The 18,784-nt window shown below is 33.3% G+C and overlaps 1 protein-coding gene across 2 annotated transcripts; it reads left to right on the top strand.

Annotated features, from left to right (window-relative positions):
- The first annotated feature begins 7,686 nt into the window (after positions 1–7,686).
- Positions 7,687–16,840, top strand: LOC105117169 (homeobox-leucine zipper protein ATHB-15-like). 2 transcript variants are annotated; one of them, XM_011014739.1, is made up of 18 exons: positions 7,687–9,038; positions 9,293–9,452; positions 9,721–9,821; positions 9,938–10,028; positions 10,419–10,514; positions 10,585–10,698; positions 10,790–10,873; positions 10,954–11,109; positions 11,214–11,288; positions 11,427–11,533; positions 11,617–11,809; positions 12,087–12,272; positions 12,390–12,470; positions 13,055–13,189; positions 13,273–13,598; positions 14,404–14,509; positions 15,029–15,178; positions 16,362–16,840. In XM_011014739.1, exons 1-18 carry the CDS (start codon positions 8,830–8,832, stop codon positions 16,506–16,508), a joined length of 2,517 nt encoding a protein of 838 aa, XP_011013041.1. In that variant the 5' UTR covers positions 7,687–8,829; the 3' UTR covers positions 16,509–16,840. The 2 variants fall into 2 exon arrangements, with proteins under 2 accessions (XP_011013041.1, XP_011013042.1); XM_011014740.1 differs by lacking the exons at positions 7,687–9,038; positions 9,293–9,452; positions 9,721–9,821; positions 9,938–10,028 and adding an exon at positions 10,180–10,270.
- Positions 16,841–18,784: the final 1,944 nt, after the last annotated feature.

Raw genomic sequence — 18,784 nt, 5'->3', positions numbered from 1 at the left:
TAATAAAACCAAAAGACACAAAAATTCACAAATGAAGGCTCAAATCCAATCTAAGCTTTTTACGGCTTTCCTTAGATGACCAATTTATGCGACTCATGGAAGGATCAATCATAGGAATGAAAGATTGTAGTTGGTCAATCAATTGTTCAGCAGTAGCAGCAGAGATTATGATTTGTCATGCAGAAGATGCTAGAAATTCCTGTTCCACAGCATAATCAAGAAAAGACAACAACTTATCATAATAACCATTAACATTTAACAAACCTATGGGTTTATGGTGAATATGCAATTGAGCCCAAGAGAAAATATGAAAGATCTCTTCCAATGTGCCTAGACCACCTGGTAAAGCAATGAAGGCATCAGCATGGTTAAACATTGCATTCATTCGACCCGAAATTGTGGAGACCTGAAGTTCCTCTCTAATTGTTTTTCCAATGATGTCCCCTTATGCCAAAGCTTTAGGGACGACTCCTAAAACTTGACTACCTCCTAAAAATGCAGCTATTGACACACCTCCCATTAACCCAAGACTGCCTCCCCCATACACTAAATGAATCTTTCTCTCAGCTAGCACCTGACCAAGATGGTTTGCTGATTCTAGAAACTCCTTTTCTTTCCCAGGACTAGATCCACCAAAAACACAGATATTTCTTATTTGATGACTTGAGGAACTTGCCATTTCTACACACTTCTGTATTTGTTGAATGTATAGGTTGAGTACAAATGAAAGGAAGAAAGAGAGGGTTTTATAGATGAGAAATGAGAAAGGCAATCATAACACCTATGTGTAGGCCAGCTAGAGTCTCACACACTCTCTCTCTCTCTTTATTTATTTATTTATTTACTTTTGAAAAAAAGCATGTGTATATACAGGTAGTTGTGATTGTGGCTCACATCTTCCCTTGGTTTTACGTCCAAGAACGGCTTAAACGCCCTCTATGGGTCGGGGATAGGCTTCCCATCCAGTTTTCTTAAAAACTGGCAAACAGGGTCTTTTTTAGTTAGATTCCCAAGACTAAGTCGATCATGTTCTTTATGAAATAGTGGCCATAAATCATGAATTGCACGATGCACATCTCCACTAGGATGCGTCTCAAGAGTCAATAGAAGATTATCTAAAGACTCCTTACTCAAGCCATCCTTAATGAATTGTATTTTATCTTCACGGTTTATAGATACCATTCCTAAAGAACGGCATTGCGTATTACAAGTCCATCTAGCATATCGATGACAGACATCCAGTCGTTTTGCACGACGCTTCTTTGCAAAAGTGCTTTTACCTGTTCTAGGCATGTGTGAAATAAAGAAATTAGAGGACTCACCTGATAATCGGACCTTTGCTTCAATCAACCAGCGAATATCTTCAGGAATTCCATGATTCATTAACAATCTCAATCTTGCACATCTAGCACGGTAAATTTTTGTAATCGCATTCTGAGGCAGAGCGGGAAAATACGTTTTCAATTTTTCAAGATTAGTGTCCATTTTCAAATGAGAATTGGAAGAGAGATTCAAAGAATTGCACAGATATATACACAAATATCAGTTATTGTGGGAAACTGAAAGAACCGACTTAAGTCACGGAGTACCGTTGTCCGCCATTTGACTGGGGTCAGAGAAACTCATTGTCGAGAACGAATCTTTGAAATATTTGATCAGGACAATATTTGAATAAGTTAGGGTCATCACAATAAAAGTTCTTCACTTCGTTCAAAAACTTTTCTTTGTCTTGGGTACTCCAATTAGCTGGCAAATCTCCTAAAGCAAGAAAATTGATATTTTTATCATACCAAGGCATTGGACTAAGAGAAAGTAAGGATTCGTTAGGAAAGTAATCATCCATTGGTGTGATGTCAAATGTCGAATCTGCTGTCACTGTTGACAAAAGATTCGGATCAACATTTTCGGTGCTTGTTTCATCCGTGATTTCTTTCTCAGAATAAATCATTTGCAAATCTTCAGATTCATCCAATTCATTTTTACTTAAAGTAGATTCAAGTTGATCGTAAACTAATTCGTCAATATGATCTACTTCTTGTAAATCATTATCATCTCCAGGTTGTTTGCAAATTGATTAGTACTTAAAAGTGCATTTTTATCATGGTTTTATATCATCATTTTGCACTTGAAGTATCAATAACTCCTTACCTAAAATATGTTTTATAATAATGTATCTAATAATATAAGATACCTATAATTTATGGTAAATGTCTATTTTTAATGCAGGTCTATCACATAAATGAAAGGATTGATTGATGACTTGAAGAACTTAAATTGCATGGATAAAGAGATGGTCAAACTTAGAGAACAGATGTCGGTGCAATCCAAACCGGAATACTGTTCGGTAATTAGGTCATATCTGGAGCTACAGATCTCAGATTTAGGTCCAATTTATATGGATGGAAAGGTAAGACATAGGCCTACAACTTTCATATGGAGCCCAAGATCTAAAAAGGCCATTATCAAGTCCAAATTGTAGCAACAACAAAGAAGCCTGAATCTGTCTTCCAGCCCGAGCACTGTTCGGTATTTTGGCCATATCTGGAGTTCTAGAAGTCCAAATGAGCTGAATTTTTTACACAAGAAAGCTGAGACAATTGCCTACAACTTTCATGTTTGCAACTGGCTCCAATTTTGACGTTATCAATGACGTTTTGGGCAGACAAGAGAAGATAAGGATTGTCACCAAGTCAAAAGTTGGCCACCCACTTATCAATTAGTCATCAAATCAATAGTTCCCAATTTTGGCCTATAAAAGGAGGCATTTGCCATGCATTTAGGCATCTTGGTGTTCAGATCAAGATCATGCTCTTCCTTTCTCTCTTTGTATTTTTTATGCTTTGTTTTCATTAATATTAAGTTTATGCCTTTCATTTCCTTTCCTTTACTTAGTTAACTTTTATGTTCTTATTTTGTTTATCTATTTTGCTTTCTTTCATTATGTCTAGCTAAGTTAATTATGTCAAGGTAAAAAGGTTACACTAATGGTGTGAGAATAAGTATAATGTAAACTTAATATGGACTTTAATGTTTGATACTAACATGTTTTATATTTGTTATCTTGTTCACTCTTTAATACTTTGCTTGTTAAATGACTAATCTTGATTTATGTTGTATAACACTTGGTACAATAAATACTTGGCACTTTCATAGCCCATAATGTATGGTATAACCGACACCTGAGCTATGAAAGGAACTTGATTTGTTGTTAACATAAGTTATAATCATGAATGCTTGACGAGATTTACAAGTATTAGCATTAATTGAATAAGATGACTAATGTAATCATGTTAACAATATATAATCTGATTGGAACCTCCTTTGTGTGTGGTTTCCAATTCAATAATAAGAGTTTATACTATACTTGTTTGATATACCATTAGTGGAACCTCTAACCTTGACATTTGTTATTATTATTATTTAATCCTTACATTAATTTTTCATCTCCAAGTTCTCATCATCTTCTTCTTCTTCTCTTTCTTTATTATTATTATTATTATTATTACTACTACTACTACTACTACTACTACTACTACTACTACTACTACTACTACTACTACTACTACTACTACTACTACTACTACTACTACTACTACTACTACTACTACTACTTATTACTATTACTATTATTATTATTAGTACTACTAATATTACTACTACTACTATTATTATTGTTATTATTATTATTATTATTATAGTTATTGTTGTTATTGCTATTATTGTTGTTTATAATTGTTGTCTATAATTTGTATAATTAACCTCCCTGTGGTTCGACCCCGGTCTTGCCGGGTTATTTATTACTTCGACATTCCTGCACTTGGGAGAAGACATCAACCTTTTAGTCGTGTCATGACACTTGAACCACTTGAGAAAATATTAGTTATGAGACATTAAAAGATTTAGATCTTAATCCTTGAAAAATATTGAAGAGAGGTTTTTTTTAATCTTGATTCTGTAAAAAGATTATTGTATCGATGTTGAAGAATTATATTTCTTAAAATATCAAACTTTTAACTAAACTATAATTCAACCCTCTCCCTCCACTTAAATGCTATTTTAGACTTTTGAAAAGCATAAACACACTTAGACTTCAAGGGGTTGGCTTTCTTAAAAAGTCATCCACCCATATCTTTTTTAAATGGAATGGATGACACATCATCCACTTTAAATATTTTCTAATCACTAAAGATGATTATGGTGACTAAAAAATCTAGGTTCAAGTTTTTTAACCCTGAAAACTCAAATTCCAACTTTGTCTAAAAAATAGAAAAACATTATATAGCCATCTAAAACCTCATTTCTAATCACACAAGTATATTTTAATCAAACTAAAATCTTAAAATTAAATCAAATACAAATAAAATATTATCAAGAATTGATATACTTTTTAGACATTATTGAAGGTAAAAACTTGCCTTTATTGAGTTCTCCTTTTATAGATAAATCTATATACACCTAAATAATAACTATTAATTGTAATTTGTTTATCTAACAACCAGGGATTGAAATGAAACATTAATGAAGTTTCATAATTGAAATATAAAAGTTAAAAAAATAGAGACTAAATATAAAAAAATAGACTTAAGAGATCAAAATTGGACTTTTCGACACACATTTTTATAGCGTAAATGGAAAAGGCTCTATTTATTTCTTATATTATCTTTTGTTTTATTTTTTTACAAAAACCTAAAATTATATTTTATAAAATCTATCTTTAATTTAATGAGGAATATTATATGACATATCAGATACACTAGAATATGCAAATCAAAATAAATCATACAACATAAACCGATGCTAACATAACTTCAGATGATGAAATTAAAAATACATAAAGTTTAACAACCAAAATACAATTAATAAAGTATAAGAACTAAAAATCTCAAAAGACTTGGAAGGAAAATATAGGTATGAATAGTTTAGTGAACAATTTAACGAGAGTAAATTCATATTTTATTTTAGTCTGTTGTGTTAACAAATAATTAATTAACTATTTAAAAGAAGTTTAGATCAATAGTTATCATGATATCATATTAATTTCATAATTATGATAGAAATGTGATGCTAACTTTGCCATTCTTATACCTAAAATGAAAAAAATAGATTTTAATTAATTGAAAGGATGATGTTTTCATAAATATCTAAAGGTTATTAGTCCAGAGACTTATTACCCTTCGTTAAATAAGTCTTTATTGTTTGATAATTTACTTAACTTTCTTCTTATTTTAGATTAATCAATATGATAGCTGTGATATTATATAATAAACTAAAATGTATGGAGGAATTGCAATAGATAAATTGACAATGGATTTTTGAATGAGTTTTTTAAAACACATAACATAATAAAAATAATAACTTAAAAGTTTTTCTTAGGAGTCCCAAAGATTCTATTAGACAAACTTGAATTATATAGGGTTTAAATAAAGATTACTTGAATATTAATTTTTTTTTTTGAGATTTGATAAACTTTTTAAAATTATATTATTTAAAATCACAACTTATCTAATTATTTGATCTCTAATAATAATCTACCTAAATCACTGGATCATAAAATATCAAGAAGGCATTTTAAAAGAGAGGGATTGCTATGCATTGGAAGTTGACTTTTTTTTTTGTATTTTCAGGCGTATGCATTGGAAGTTGACTTTTTTTTTTGTTGTATTTTCAGGCATTTTGTATTATTCAGTAAAATATTTCTCTATAAAAACTGAGGTATAACATTCTACTTATTTGTTAATCGGATAACCTTATAAATAATAAAATATCACTTTCTCCCCTAAAATAATATCATATATTTTATTTCATGATAGATCTATAAATTTATGCAATCAAGTCATCTCTTGATTTTTTTTAGGTCTATAATTATAATACCTTATATAAATTATGTTATAGTCCTTAATTTATAAAACTTAAATGCTATAAAATTAAGAAATAATCCATTATCTTAGGTGAATCAAAGAAAAATCTTTAATTTGTTCTCAAATAAAATGTAATTAATACAGGATATTACAATTCTAGACCTAGAAATAATTAAATAAGGACTTGATTAAATAAATTTTAAAAATTATAATATAGTATAGAACACCTAAACCAGAAGAAAAAAAAAAGAGTTAGCTTTTATAAGTATAATAATTTCTCTATTCTAAAATATTTTGAGAGATTTCTCACTGTTAGAGGCGATTATTTAGACCACTTGTGATGTGTGACAACCTAACTTTGAAATAAATACTAGAAACTGAAAAAATTCAAGTAATATACATATAAACTTTAAACAATTCTAGATTTTGTTGATAGGAAGCTCAGAACTCCCGATAAATTCTAAATTTATCATTTCTGTTACGTGTATATGTCTTAGGAAACCCAATAAATAGATAATCAACTATAAACATTTAGAAATAATATTTTGATGCGTTAATAATCTTATAATTATAACCACTTTATAATTTTATTTAAAAAATATTTTTACTCAAGATTATATATATGTTTTATTTTTATTTTAGATTTATTAATAAAATATAAATGAATTTTAAAGATAAATTTTTTTATTAATAAAAAATATGTTTTTTATATGACTAAAACCGATGCCATGTATGCTAAGTATTTATTTAATATTAAAGTGTAATATTTTTTTTAAATACCTTTTAGTCGGTAATAAATCAAAATAATTTTTGTTTAGATTTTTTAACGTTAACAAAACAATATCATAAAATATAATTTAATATATACATTTTTTTTTTTGTTTGAAGATAAATATAATGCAGGTGGAAAGAGTTTCCAAAGCAGCAACACCCTATCTTTCCCATCCCAACGTTACATCAGCCACCCACCCTGTCTGTCCACATGTGTGTGTATATATATATATATATTTCCATCGCACATGTCATATCACATCCTATCACTTATCTTTCTTATTTATTGTATATTCCCATATTTGTCATGTCATGCATATCATGCCTGCATTGGCAGTGCCTGATGATGACGTGGCATTATTTACTGTCACTCTTAGGCTTAAAAATAAAATATACTCTTGAATTAGAATTAAGAACAAGTTCTTGTTTAGGCAACCATGGAATATGGATGGAATGTTTTATTTTTGTTTTTATTTTTTTTATTATTTTGGTTTCAGCTTTAAAGAATGAATCGAGAGGGACGCATGCAAAAACTCATCATGCTGTCCTCTGCCGCGCCTTTATGGTTCCTCCCTCCTCTTTTTCTCGTAAGCTTCCCCCCCTTCCCATTCGCTCATTTTATTACCCTCCCTTTTCTTTTTGCCCCTCTCTCTGTACCTAATTTACTCCCTTGCCATTGACTTCTTCTGCTCCTAAAATCTACTTGAAATACCTGCCGTCGTCAGCATGTATTTAACATCGACGACAGCCTTCGATCCCATCCAGGTTATAAAAATATATAGAAAATATAATTTACATTTTAAGTTAATCTTAAGGTTATTTTTCTCTCAATTCCTCTTAAATATATAGAAATTCAAACCCTAATTAATTACAACAATTAGCACTAAATAATAATAATAATAATAATAAAACAACGCACGTGGAATAATAAGGAACACAACCAAGGCAGGCAATCATAAACAAATTAACCTAAAACAATTTTTAACTGTCACACCAAAATGATCCGAAAGGACATATCTGTCATTACAAAACTCACCCATCTGAAAAGAAAAAAAGGAACTTCCCATTTCCCCACACAGTGGAAAGGAAGTTTGAAGAGTGAAAGAAAAGGCTGTTCTCTCTCCTCTCTAAGCCGAATGTGACAAACCAATGAGAAAGACACACATAATACACAGACAGACAACACAGCAAAATCCTCAAAAGCAAAGTCACTGCCCACCACCACCACCACACCACCACCGCGTGCTACTACAAGTACTGCCGTTGTTCCTTCCTTCATTTTTTCCGCCTAGTTCCAAGTTCTAATCCCCTTCGACGAGCAAGGTTGTCCCTCTCCTCTTCCTCCCTTCCTTCCTCTCTTCTTCAACAGTAAAGATATTTAGAGAAAGAAGAAAACAAATTCTACAATTTCATATTGCAAAGCCACCATTAAAAAGGAATCAATTTCCGTTTTGTTTCTTTCTTTTCTTTCCCCAGTGAAGTGAGGGCCAAAAAGGGATTGTAAGGAAATGTTTCAGCGGTTAGGGACGATTGGTTCTCAAGTTTGGATCGGCCATGCGGTGCCGCAAAAGTAGAGATCTCTCTCTGGCTGGTGAATGTTTTGGGGTTTTGTGGCTGAGACAGATCGTTTGGTGTGGAGCTCTGATCTCGAAAGGTTTATGCTCTTCTTGTGTTTGGGGACTGTCTGATAAGTAGACAAAATACAAGGATGAGGAGGATAACGATGTATCCATCCTGGACGTCGTTGTCCCTTGTGGGTTTTTCTCTATCTTTACATTTCACAATCAGCGGCCATTAAAAATCCAAAAAGCACTTCAAATTCTGGTTAAGGAAGAGAGACTAGCTGGGCTTAGTTTACTTTTATTTAGGTCGTTTGAGTTTTAACAAGTGTCTCCCAGCTGTATGTGTGTGTTTGTTCGGGCCCTTCCTTCCCTTTCCTTTCTTTAAGCTGGTAAAGGTGTTGTAATCTATGATTAAGAGAGGTTACGTAGGTGGATTTAAAGCTGCACGAAGTTGGTTCAAGGTGTGATTAAGCACAAGAAGGTAGTTGAGTTAGAAGAGGCACTCAAGGGGTTTTCTTTGGGATCTTGTCGGGCCTTAGGAATTTAGGAGCTTGAAAGGGAAAGAACCCGCCCCACCTTGTGTGGTTGTTGTGTTGCAAATATATATTCGGTGGGTATTTGTGAGGTTGAATTTGAATATGGCAATGTCCTGCAAGGATGGTAAGCAGCCTATCATGGACAATGGCAAGTATGTCCGGTACACGCCTGAGCAGGTCGAAGCCCTGGAAAGGCTCTATCATGATTGTCCCAAACCCAGCTCCATTCGCCGCCAGCAGCTCATTAGGGAGTGCCCAATTCTCTCCAACATTGAGCCCAAACAAATCAAAGTTTGGTTCCAAAATAGAAGGTATAATAATAAATTACTGGTTTCACAGCCAAGAAAACAGATTTTCGATTTTTTTATAACGTTTTTGTTTGACATGTTAATTAGACGTACTTTGCTTGTATAGAAGAAAAAAAATGGAAAGGTTTTTCTCCTTTAACTTTTGTACTCCGGCTGGATGCTCCTTGATGGACAATGTGATTTTTGAAATTCTGGATTTGCTATCTTTCCATGATTTTATCTTTGAATTCTTTTGTAATGCTTGTTATATTCTTAAGATGTCGAGAGAAGCAGAGGAAAGAGGCGTCTCGCCTCCAGGCGGTGAATAGGAAGCTGACTGCAATGAACAAGCTTCTAATGGAGGAGAATGATAGATTGCAGAAGCAGGTGTCGCAGCTGGTGTATGAGAATGGATACTTTCGCCAACATACCCATAACGTGAGAATTCTGCCTCTTTTTTCTTGCTATATCATCCGCTGCATATCATAACATGCTTGGTTACTGGGAACTTGAAAGGGACAGTAAATTGAAATTTTGGAATTGCTGATGAGATATGGAAAAAAAAATTTCTATTCGCTATAACTTCTTAGCAATCAAGGGGTGCGCAATGTAAACGCTTTTCTTTTTGTTAGAGAAAGAATTTTTATTATTTATTTACTGTTGAATTATGTGGAAATTGAGATAGAGACGGTTTGTTTTCTTTCAGACACCGCTTGCAACCAAAGATACAAGCTGTGAATCAGTGGTGACAAGCGGTCAACACCACCTGAAACCTCAGCATCCGCCAAGGGATGCTAGTCCTGCAGGGTTAGTGGGGTTCTGGTTGTTAGGTCCTTTTCTGTTATGGTGCTTTGTGACCACTTGGTTGTATGTACGTACGAGCTAGTGTGGAATTTCGAATTCATGCTTTGTATTTTTTCTAGGCTTTTGTCCATTGCAGAAGAGACTTTAACAGAGTTTCTTTCAAAGGCTACTGGAACTGCTGTAGAGTGGGTCCAAATGCCTGGAATGAAGGTATCTCTCAGTGCTCTTTTTTTTTTTTTTTTACTTTCATAAATTAAGAACTGTTTTATCTTGTCAAAAAAATTGCAAAATTTAATCAGCTAAATTATTTTATTTTATTTCTTTAATTGTTTTGCATTTAAAGAAGTATATAAATATGCAAAGATGGAACTAAGTTGATCTCCTCATTACAAGCGTCTATAATGTCAGGCTACTGAATGCTAGAACATTCTATCAACTTTTTTCAAACGATGGTTTGATTTGAATTTCTTGATCTGAAAATACATTCTTTGTTCTTTGTCCATTTTTAGCATTATGCGTGAATTCCACCGACTGATTTTCACCAAGTTGAGTTTTTCTAATCTGTTTCTTCATCACAATTTCCTTTTTTCAAATGTGTAGCCTGGTCCGGATTCCAGTGGAATCATTGCTATTTCTCATGGTTGTACTGGTGTGGGAGCACGAGCTTGTGGCCTAGTGGGTCTCGAACCTACAAGGGTAAGTGCACTTGGTTTGCCATACCATTACTGAGTTGCCAAGGTTATGTAATAGATTGTGTTCCTTCCAGGTTGCTGAAATCCTCAAGGATCGGCCATCATGGTTTCGTGATTGCCGAGCTGTGGATGTGCTTAATGTGCTGCCCACCGCAAATGGTGGAACCATTGAGCTGCTTTATATGCAGGTAAAGGACTAATCATCATGCATTTGTTGTTTCTGTTAAAACCTTATAGCTGCAATTATTTAATTACTTATATTTTTTATTGAGGATATAGCTCTATGCGCCAACTACGTTGGCACCTGGTCGTGACTTCTGGTTGTTGCGATATACTTCTGTTTTAGAAGATGGAAGCCTTGTGGTATGCTCCCAAACTCTTGAAATTTGTAATTCTTAGAAAATTTAGTAGAATTATTTACTTTCTACTCCTGCAATATGCAGGTATGTGAGAGATCACTGAAAAATACTCAGAATGGCCCGAGCATGCCACCAGTGCAGCATTTTGTGAGAGCAGAAATGCTCCCAAGTGGGTATCTGGTACGGCCTTGTGAAGGTGGCGGTTCAATCATACACATAGTTGACCACATGGATTTGGAGGTAGGATGTGCTGAACACAATTTTTTTTAATTTTTTTATAAACTGTGATGTCGAATTTCTATTTGACCCAAGATCATAACTTGATTACTGATTTCTTCAACTAGCCTTGGAGTGTGCCTGAAGTACTACGGCCTCTGTATGAATCCTCAACTGTACTTGCTCAAAAGACAACAATGGTGGTAAGCAATTTTTCTACTTTTTATGTCATGAACATTTAATGGATGTACAGAAACACTGATGTAGTTTGGGTGATGCAAGTGTAACTTCTGAACCAGATAGGGACTGATATTTCAATAATGTATATCCTTTCCATTCAGGCTCTACGCCAGCTGCGGCAGATGGCTCAGGAAGCTTCTCAGTCTAATGTGACCAACTGGGGCAGACGACCTGCAGCTTTACGAGCACTGAGCCAGAGGTTGAGCAGGTATTAATATCTTCTATTGTTTGATAGTAACTGATTCAATCCATTAATGATCTGCCAGTTAGAATCTATTGTAATTTTGGCAGGGGTTTTAATGAGGCTCTCAATGGATTTAGTGATGAGGGATGGTCAATGATCGGAAATGATGGCATGGATGATGTTACTATCCTCGTGAACTCATCTCCTGACAAGTTGATGGGTTCAAATCTTTCCTTCACTAATGGGTTTCCAGCTGTCAGCAGTGCTGTGCTGTGTGCTAAAGCATCGATGCTTTTACAGGTAAATTGTGCGCCATGTGTCTTATATGTAACCTCAACATTTAGGTTCTTGCAATAGGGAATTGTATTGTTCTTTATTTATGGATTGTTTTTTACAATACCAAGAGATAGATGCATAGTATATCTACTTCATAAAATTGAATACAAAGAAAGGCTGACAATTTGTTTCTAATGAAGTCATAATTTGAATCTTATTTTCCTTTTTGTTTATTCCTGTGCCTTGTCATTGATTTGTTGTTTGTCATCTTTTCCTCATGCTGTGCACTTTACTTTTTCAGAATGTCCCTCCTGCAATCCTTCTCAGATTCTTGCGAGAGCACAGGTCAGAATGGGCAGATAACAATATCGATGCCTATGCAGCTGCAGCAGTTAAAGTTGGTCCTTTTAGCTTACAAGGTTCTCGAGTTGGAAGTTTTGGGGGTCAAGTTATACTTCCGCTGGCTCACACTATTGAGCATGAAGAGGTATCCATTTGATCATGCTTTTACAGCTTGGACAATGCCTTGTATCATAAGTTCAACATGGGTGTTATATTTATTATTTTCACCTTTGTCTTGCATCTGATAAGCTGTGTTCATTAGTTCCTGGAGGTCATAAAACTGGAAGGTGTTGGCCATTCTCCTGAAGATCCAATAATGCCCAGAGATGTGTTTCTTTTGCAAGTAAGACCTTTCTTTTCTATGCTTTCTGTGTTTCTCTCTTAGGCAAGACGAGCTTGTTTTTCCTGCCCCAAGTCAGCAGATCAATCTTCAAACAAAGCTATGGAGTGAGGGAAATCAGTGAGAGTTCTCATGTACTTTTTTAATGGACCCACCATGTACTATTTTGGAATGTACTACAGAATTTGAAAGACAGAAATAGTCGTTTAGATCTCCCCCATTGGCCATTTTTGTTCAGATAGGAATTAGTGGAAATCAGCTTTTCCTTCTTTTGAAAGATCACATTTTGGTTTCATAGCAAGAACAAGTTTTTAGAGTAGAAGTTTAAAATGAAAAGAAAATTTGCTTCATGTTTCCAATTCTCTTCCAAAATATATTTTTGAGGTCCTGAATTGCCAATCACCTGGGTATCCTGTAAAGTATGGGGAATCTAGTTACCCCTGGTTTGGGTTATGTATTTTGAGTATCCTTAATTAGACCTGGGCTGAGATTGCACCACTTGATTCATTTCAGTCTTTTATCTTTTGATGACATGCATTATTCTTCTGGTTCTCTTCTTATTTGCTCCACTTGTTCATCTTTGACAGCTCTGTTGTGGAATGGATGAGAATGCTGTTGGCGCTTGTGCTGAACTTATATTTGCTCCCATTGACGCTACTTTTGCTGATGATGCACCGCTTTTACCTTCTGGTTTTCGCATCATTCCTCTTGATTCTGGGAAGGTTAGCTTACTTGATTCTGAAGTAGTTTATTTCTCCATGCCTATTTATTAGGCTGTCAATTAATGCATTGAAAAATGATGCAGGAAGCCTCCAGTCCAAATCGTACCTTAGATCTTGCGGCTGCTCTTGAAGTCGGACCAGCTGGAAACAGAGCATCCAGTGATCATTCTGCTAATTCTGGTTGCACAAGATCTGTAATGACAATCGCTTTTGAATTTGCATTTGAGAGCCACATGCAAGAACATGTAGCATCAATGACTCGGCAATATATCCGCAGCATTATATCTTCAGTTCAGAGGGTGGCATTAGCACTATCTCCTTCTCATCTTGGTTCACAGGCTGGTCTTCGGTCACCACTGGGTACTCCTGAAGCACAAACACTTGCTCGTTGGATCTGCCAGAGCTACAGGTGCGTTGGTCGTTCCCTCTCATAGATGTTATCTTGATCAGAATGGGTCATTTTGTGACCTGGGTGATAATCCAGGGCATTCAGCTGAACAAGTCAATTTAATTATCTGAGATGTTGCCTGATGATGAAGTCATTCTAGCCTGTCTTCTCCCACGAGAAATAGATTTCTTTGTTGTTATTAAATTCTCTTTACTTTTGTTACATAATTTTAAAATGATAATGAATTTGAACATGTTGATAAAACTTTTTCTGGATTCTAATAGGATGTTCTCATTTGTATACACGGAGAAAATATATGTGGACTGAAAAAGAATTGATTTTTTGTTTTGGTCAAAGTGTCAAAGAACCATCTCAATCCAAAAGCTTAAACTGTTAGGTGAGGTTCTAGGATATGATTTATATTATTCTCTAACACATCCCTTTAAGTGAAAGTCTTTTGGGTTTGAAACTTGCACAGGTTTATATTACATTGTACTTGATTTTTATCAAATAAATAGGGATAGTGAGATTCGAACTCGTAACTATTTGGTCATCAAGGCTCTGATACCATGTCATGATACCATGTCGAAGAACCATCTCAACCTAAAAGTTTAAATTGTTAGGAGAGATCTTAAGATATGATTTATATTATTCTCTAACACAAAGGACAAATTCTTTCAAGTTTCTTGTTTCTGTTAAGAGCTTTTCTATAATCTATGAAGTGACTACATTTTCCAAAGAAATTTTTTTTTGAACTTGGACAGTAGAGATATTTAATTGACTGAACACTTGTTACTTTATTTAATACTTGGTCACAACTTTGCAGGAGCTATTTGGGTGTGGAGCTGCTCAAATCCAATGGCGAAGGAAGTGAATCTATTCTGAAAACCTTGTGGCATCATTCAGATGCTATTATGTGCTGCTCACTGAAGGTGTGCATGACAACAATATATCCTGCTTTCCATTTGCCGTTAATGATAGAATAGTTGGACAAGGATTTAGGAATATGGGGACCTACACAAACATGGTATTAAATTGAACAAAGGCAAATCTGCCCATGAATGTTCCCTGTTACCTTTAAAAGGAGAAACTTCTATAATATGGCATATGGTCTATCTTCTACTATACAGTTACGTGCATGCGTAACTTGAAGTTTTTGGAGTCTGTTATAAATGATTATTTCTGGACATATCTTGTCGTATTTGTCATGTGCTAGAAAACATGTTGAACCAACAAAATATTATTATCATTCTCATGTTCCTAGAGTTAATTTTTCATGCATATAATGCAAGTTGAATAAGTATTGTCAGTGTTTTTGTTTAACATGCATTGCTATTTTGTATTCAGGTCTGAATTCAAATGCCATTATTATGCTGAAGTACTGCCTCAGCTCTGTTGCTAACCATTTGTATTCAAAGGAATTTGGTCTTGAACTTGGGTGAATTTTGCAGGTGTTGCCCATCTTTACTTTTGCAAACCAAGCTGGACTTGACATGCTTGAGACAACCTTAGTTGCACTGCAAGACATAACTTTGGAAAAGATATTTGATGATCATGGAAGAAAAACTCTCTGCTCAGAATTCCCACAGATTATGCAACAGGTTTTCCCTTCTCTCTTAAATCTTAGTGAAGGAAAAATGAATCCAGGTTAAATTGAGATTTATATGCTCCAAATGCCACCACAAAAGGACAAAATAATTACTATGCTTAAGAACAAGCTTTAGCTTTCATTTCTTCCACTTTATTATTTTTGGTTTCTCATTTATCACAAGTAGTTATTGCCCATCTAATTGCTTTTGGTCTTACACTAGTGTTTGGTTAAGGGCCACTTTGCTTTGAAAGCAAAATACATAGCATTTTGAAAGGAAATTGCTTTGTGTTTAGATCAAAGCAGGGTGCCTAGGCTTAACCATAAGCAAAACTGTTTATTTTGGGGCCTATTTTATTAAGTAAAAATATAAATTTTTAAAAGCTCAGGAGCCAATCACCCAACACTGCGTCTACAGATGTTACTTTCTCAACAAATTGTGTACCGCAACACAACACAGCAGTCAAACCAATCACAACATTGCAAGCCCAAATTGGCGTGTTTTTGTATATGTTTGGTAGCAACCATTTACATAAATCTATCATTTAAAAATTTCATTGTCCTAAGATGCTTGTATTTTTTTTTTTAAATTTTCTATAATTCTAGATTTGTTGATTTGCTTGAATAACCTCGATTTATTTTGAAAGAAGATAAGGGAGGAGATTGAATTTCCATCTGTCATGTTAAATTACAAATTTGCCCTTGTTTTTTTCTTTAGGTTTCTCATTTTTTTCTTAATGTTTGGCCCGACTCAATTTGCACTGGCCAATTGGGGTTGACCTCCTAGATACATGTTTTGTATTTTTTTCAATTGAAAATCAAACTCAACAATAAACGCAAAACCTTTCTTTCCCACAATGGCACACTTCATATTTATATTTGGAAGTTTATTACCAAGCTGATAGCAAATCTCTATTCAAATCTAAGTTTATTCTGCATGTAGACCTAACATGTTCGGGCAAATGCACACATCAATCAATAAACTATGAACCATAATAATGTTTGTGTAGAGATTATTCCATCAATAAAGTACGTGTAATAGTCTGAAAAATAATGTAGTATTGAAGCATGATATGCTAAAGAATAACATCTTATGCTTTGGGCAGTTTTCCCCGCATAAGATATTGTAGTGGGTAGCCTGGCCTGGCTTTGGTAGGTTCAATGTCATCATCTTATATATGTTTTTCTCTTGCTAGGGTTTTACTTGTCTTCAAGGTGGTATCTGTTTGTCAAGCATGGGCAGACCAGTTTCATATGAAAGAGCTGTGGCCTGGAAAGTGTTGAATGATGAAGAAAATGCGCATTGCATCTGCTTTATGTTTATAAACTGGTCTTTTGTCTGAGACTTGAAACCAGAATCTAGTGGAGTGGCTGATTTAAGAGTGAGAACTCTGTATCCGTCTTATTTTGCTGGCTTGTATTTCTTTTATGTATAACATATTGTAACTGTGGAGCACCTAGTTCATTTGCTATGTTATAAACTTGTGTGAGGTTCATTATCGTAGAGATTATGGACGAGACACAGATTATGGTCGAGATGGTATAGTTGCCGGGGATCATTTTGTTTGTGTCTGGTTTGTTCTTAAGTCCTCACCTGGGTCTATGTTTTGATTATTGCAACTGAAATCTGTCAGTTCTGGTTTTTCCTGTGTTGCTTACAGGGATGTTCTGTGGTGATTATTTGTGTCTGAGATAAGTTAGGCAGGTTCTTTCTGCGTCAGCAATCATGGATTAACTAATGAATCTGTAAGAAACCTAGGTTGCTGTTTTAGATTTATTTGCAGTACGCAATAGGCTTTATCCAAAAGACTTTTTAAGTAGAATTTGTCTCCAGAAGTCCAGTCGCCCATGAACTTTGCTCCTTTTTCACCAACGAGCTTATACCTTTGTGCATCCTTGTAATCTTTAATGTGTTAAAAAGTCTTCTTTTATCATTTTAATCCTACACGTTACAATTTGTATTCTTCATCGTCAAGGCTTTCGTCAGCAGGTGCTCCTCACGGCATGAAGGCTTTGTTAATGTATATCTTGATCCTTAAAATTGTGTTCCATCAACGACTTGTTTGCCAGAAGTTTTGAAGCAAAATGGACATTAGTGTAAAAATTCATTTGAGCACATAACATAAAATTTGTGGGAAAATTACGTTTATCCTATTATAGTTTAGTTGCTATTTAACTATCTTTATTTATTTATTTATTATAAATTATAGCTTGCATCTCAGTTTATAGTATTTTACATCTTCATTGATGCTTGCAAAGAAAAAATCAACAATTTTTTTTTTTGGATTATTGACATGTTCTAATGAATAATTAAAGACTTTTAATATTAAAAATTAAAAAAAAACCTTTAACCGCAACTCTCATACCATAAATGAGACGCTGTGATTTCAATATCAGAAGGAATTTATACGAGGATTTTTTCCCGAGCAACTATCCCTATTATCACCTAAGACAAGGCAGTCTTCAATTTTTCTTTCAATTCTTTGGTATTTGGTGGTAATTAATTTTTTTTAAAAGTGATTTTTATAGAAAATTAATTTTTAAAAAATAAATTAATTTTTAATATTTGATAAATAAATTAAAAATTAAAAATTATTTGTTTATGGCATGAAAAATAAGTTAAAAAATAATTTATTAATGTTTTATTTTTTTAATTTTATTAAAAAAATAAAGATAAAAATTAACTGATAAAAAGTTGAAGAAAGATAAAATTAAAAAAATTAATTTTATAAATTATTTTAAATAAAATATATAATAATAAAAAGAATATGTATTAAATTTGATGGGTGAAAAAGTTGAAGGAGAATGAAATTAAAAAAAAATTAATTTAATAATTAATTTAAATAAAATAAATAACAATAAAAAAATTAATGTTTAAATCTGATAGGTATAAAATTTTAAAATAAAATAAAAAAATAACAATAAAAAAAGATCAAAATTGATATAAAAATAAAATAAAATAAAATTTTAAGAGATGAAATTGAAAATAAAAATAAAAATAACAATTCAAAATAAAATATATAAAAATAAAAAATTGAGGGACAAGTTTGAAATAATTAAAAGATGTTTTTTAATTTTTATTTTTTTATAATTTTTGAAAAGTATATTTTACTTAAAATAAAAAAATACTTTTAAAAACCAGGTTAAATTTTCTTTTAACTAAAAATATTTTTGATTGATTAACTTTGTAAACAAAAATACATAAGAAAATTTAAAAAATAATTTACAAGAAATTATTTTTTATTAAACAAACATAGCCTAATAACCATTTATGATATGAAAAAAAAAAAGGATAAACAAACAAAATGACTATTGATCATGTGGGATTTATTTTTCAGAGAACTAATCGAAGAACTCACCTCATACTAAGCCTGAAAGCAGTGACGGTCCTGTAAGCTTGGTTGGAGGTGGCTGATTACACTAAGGAAAACTAAACTTGACCCCCTTCAATTCAAGGTAACATTTTCATTCCTTTCGTTTATGAACTTGAAAAATCAAAAAAAAGAAAAAAAAGAAAAAAGAAGAAGAAGCGAAGTAGAACAAAGCTAGTATAATAATGGTTGCATTACCGCACAAGCCAGAAGTTCACAGTTACGATTTTGTGGGTCCAAACACCTAC

This window comes from Populus euphratica, unplaced genomic scaffold, assembly GCF_000495115.2.
Source record: "Populus euphratica unplaced genomic scaffold, PopEup_1.0 scaffold1189.1, whole genome shotgun sequence".
Taxonomy (NCBI): domain Eukaryota; kingdom Viridiplantae; phylum Streptophyta; class Magnoliopsida; order Malpighiales; family Salicaceae; genus Populus; species Populus euphratica.
Note: the sequence above shows the minus strand (reverse complement) of the source record. Positions and strands in the feature narration are given on the sequence as shown.

What these genes read in the sequence shown, in the direction of transcription:
- LOC105117169 (XM_011014739.1), top strand. Translation starts at nt 8,830, where the DNA reads ATGGCAATGTCCTGCAAGGATGGTAAGCAGCCTATCATGGACAATGGC. An exon ending in TCCAAATGCCTGGAATGAAG is followed by an intron (nt 10,029 to 10,418) that starts GTATCTCTCAGT and finishes TCAAATGTGTAG; the next exon opens with CCTGGTCCGGATTCCAGTGG. An exon ending in CTGAGCCAGAGGTTGAGCAG is followed by an intron (nt 11,534 to 11,616) that starts GTATTAATATCT and finishes TAATTTTGGCAG; the next exon opens with GGGTTTTAATGAGGCTCTCA.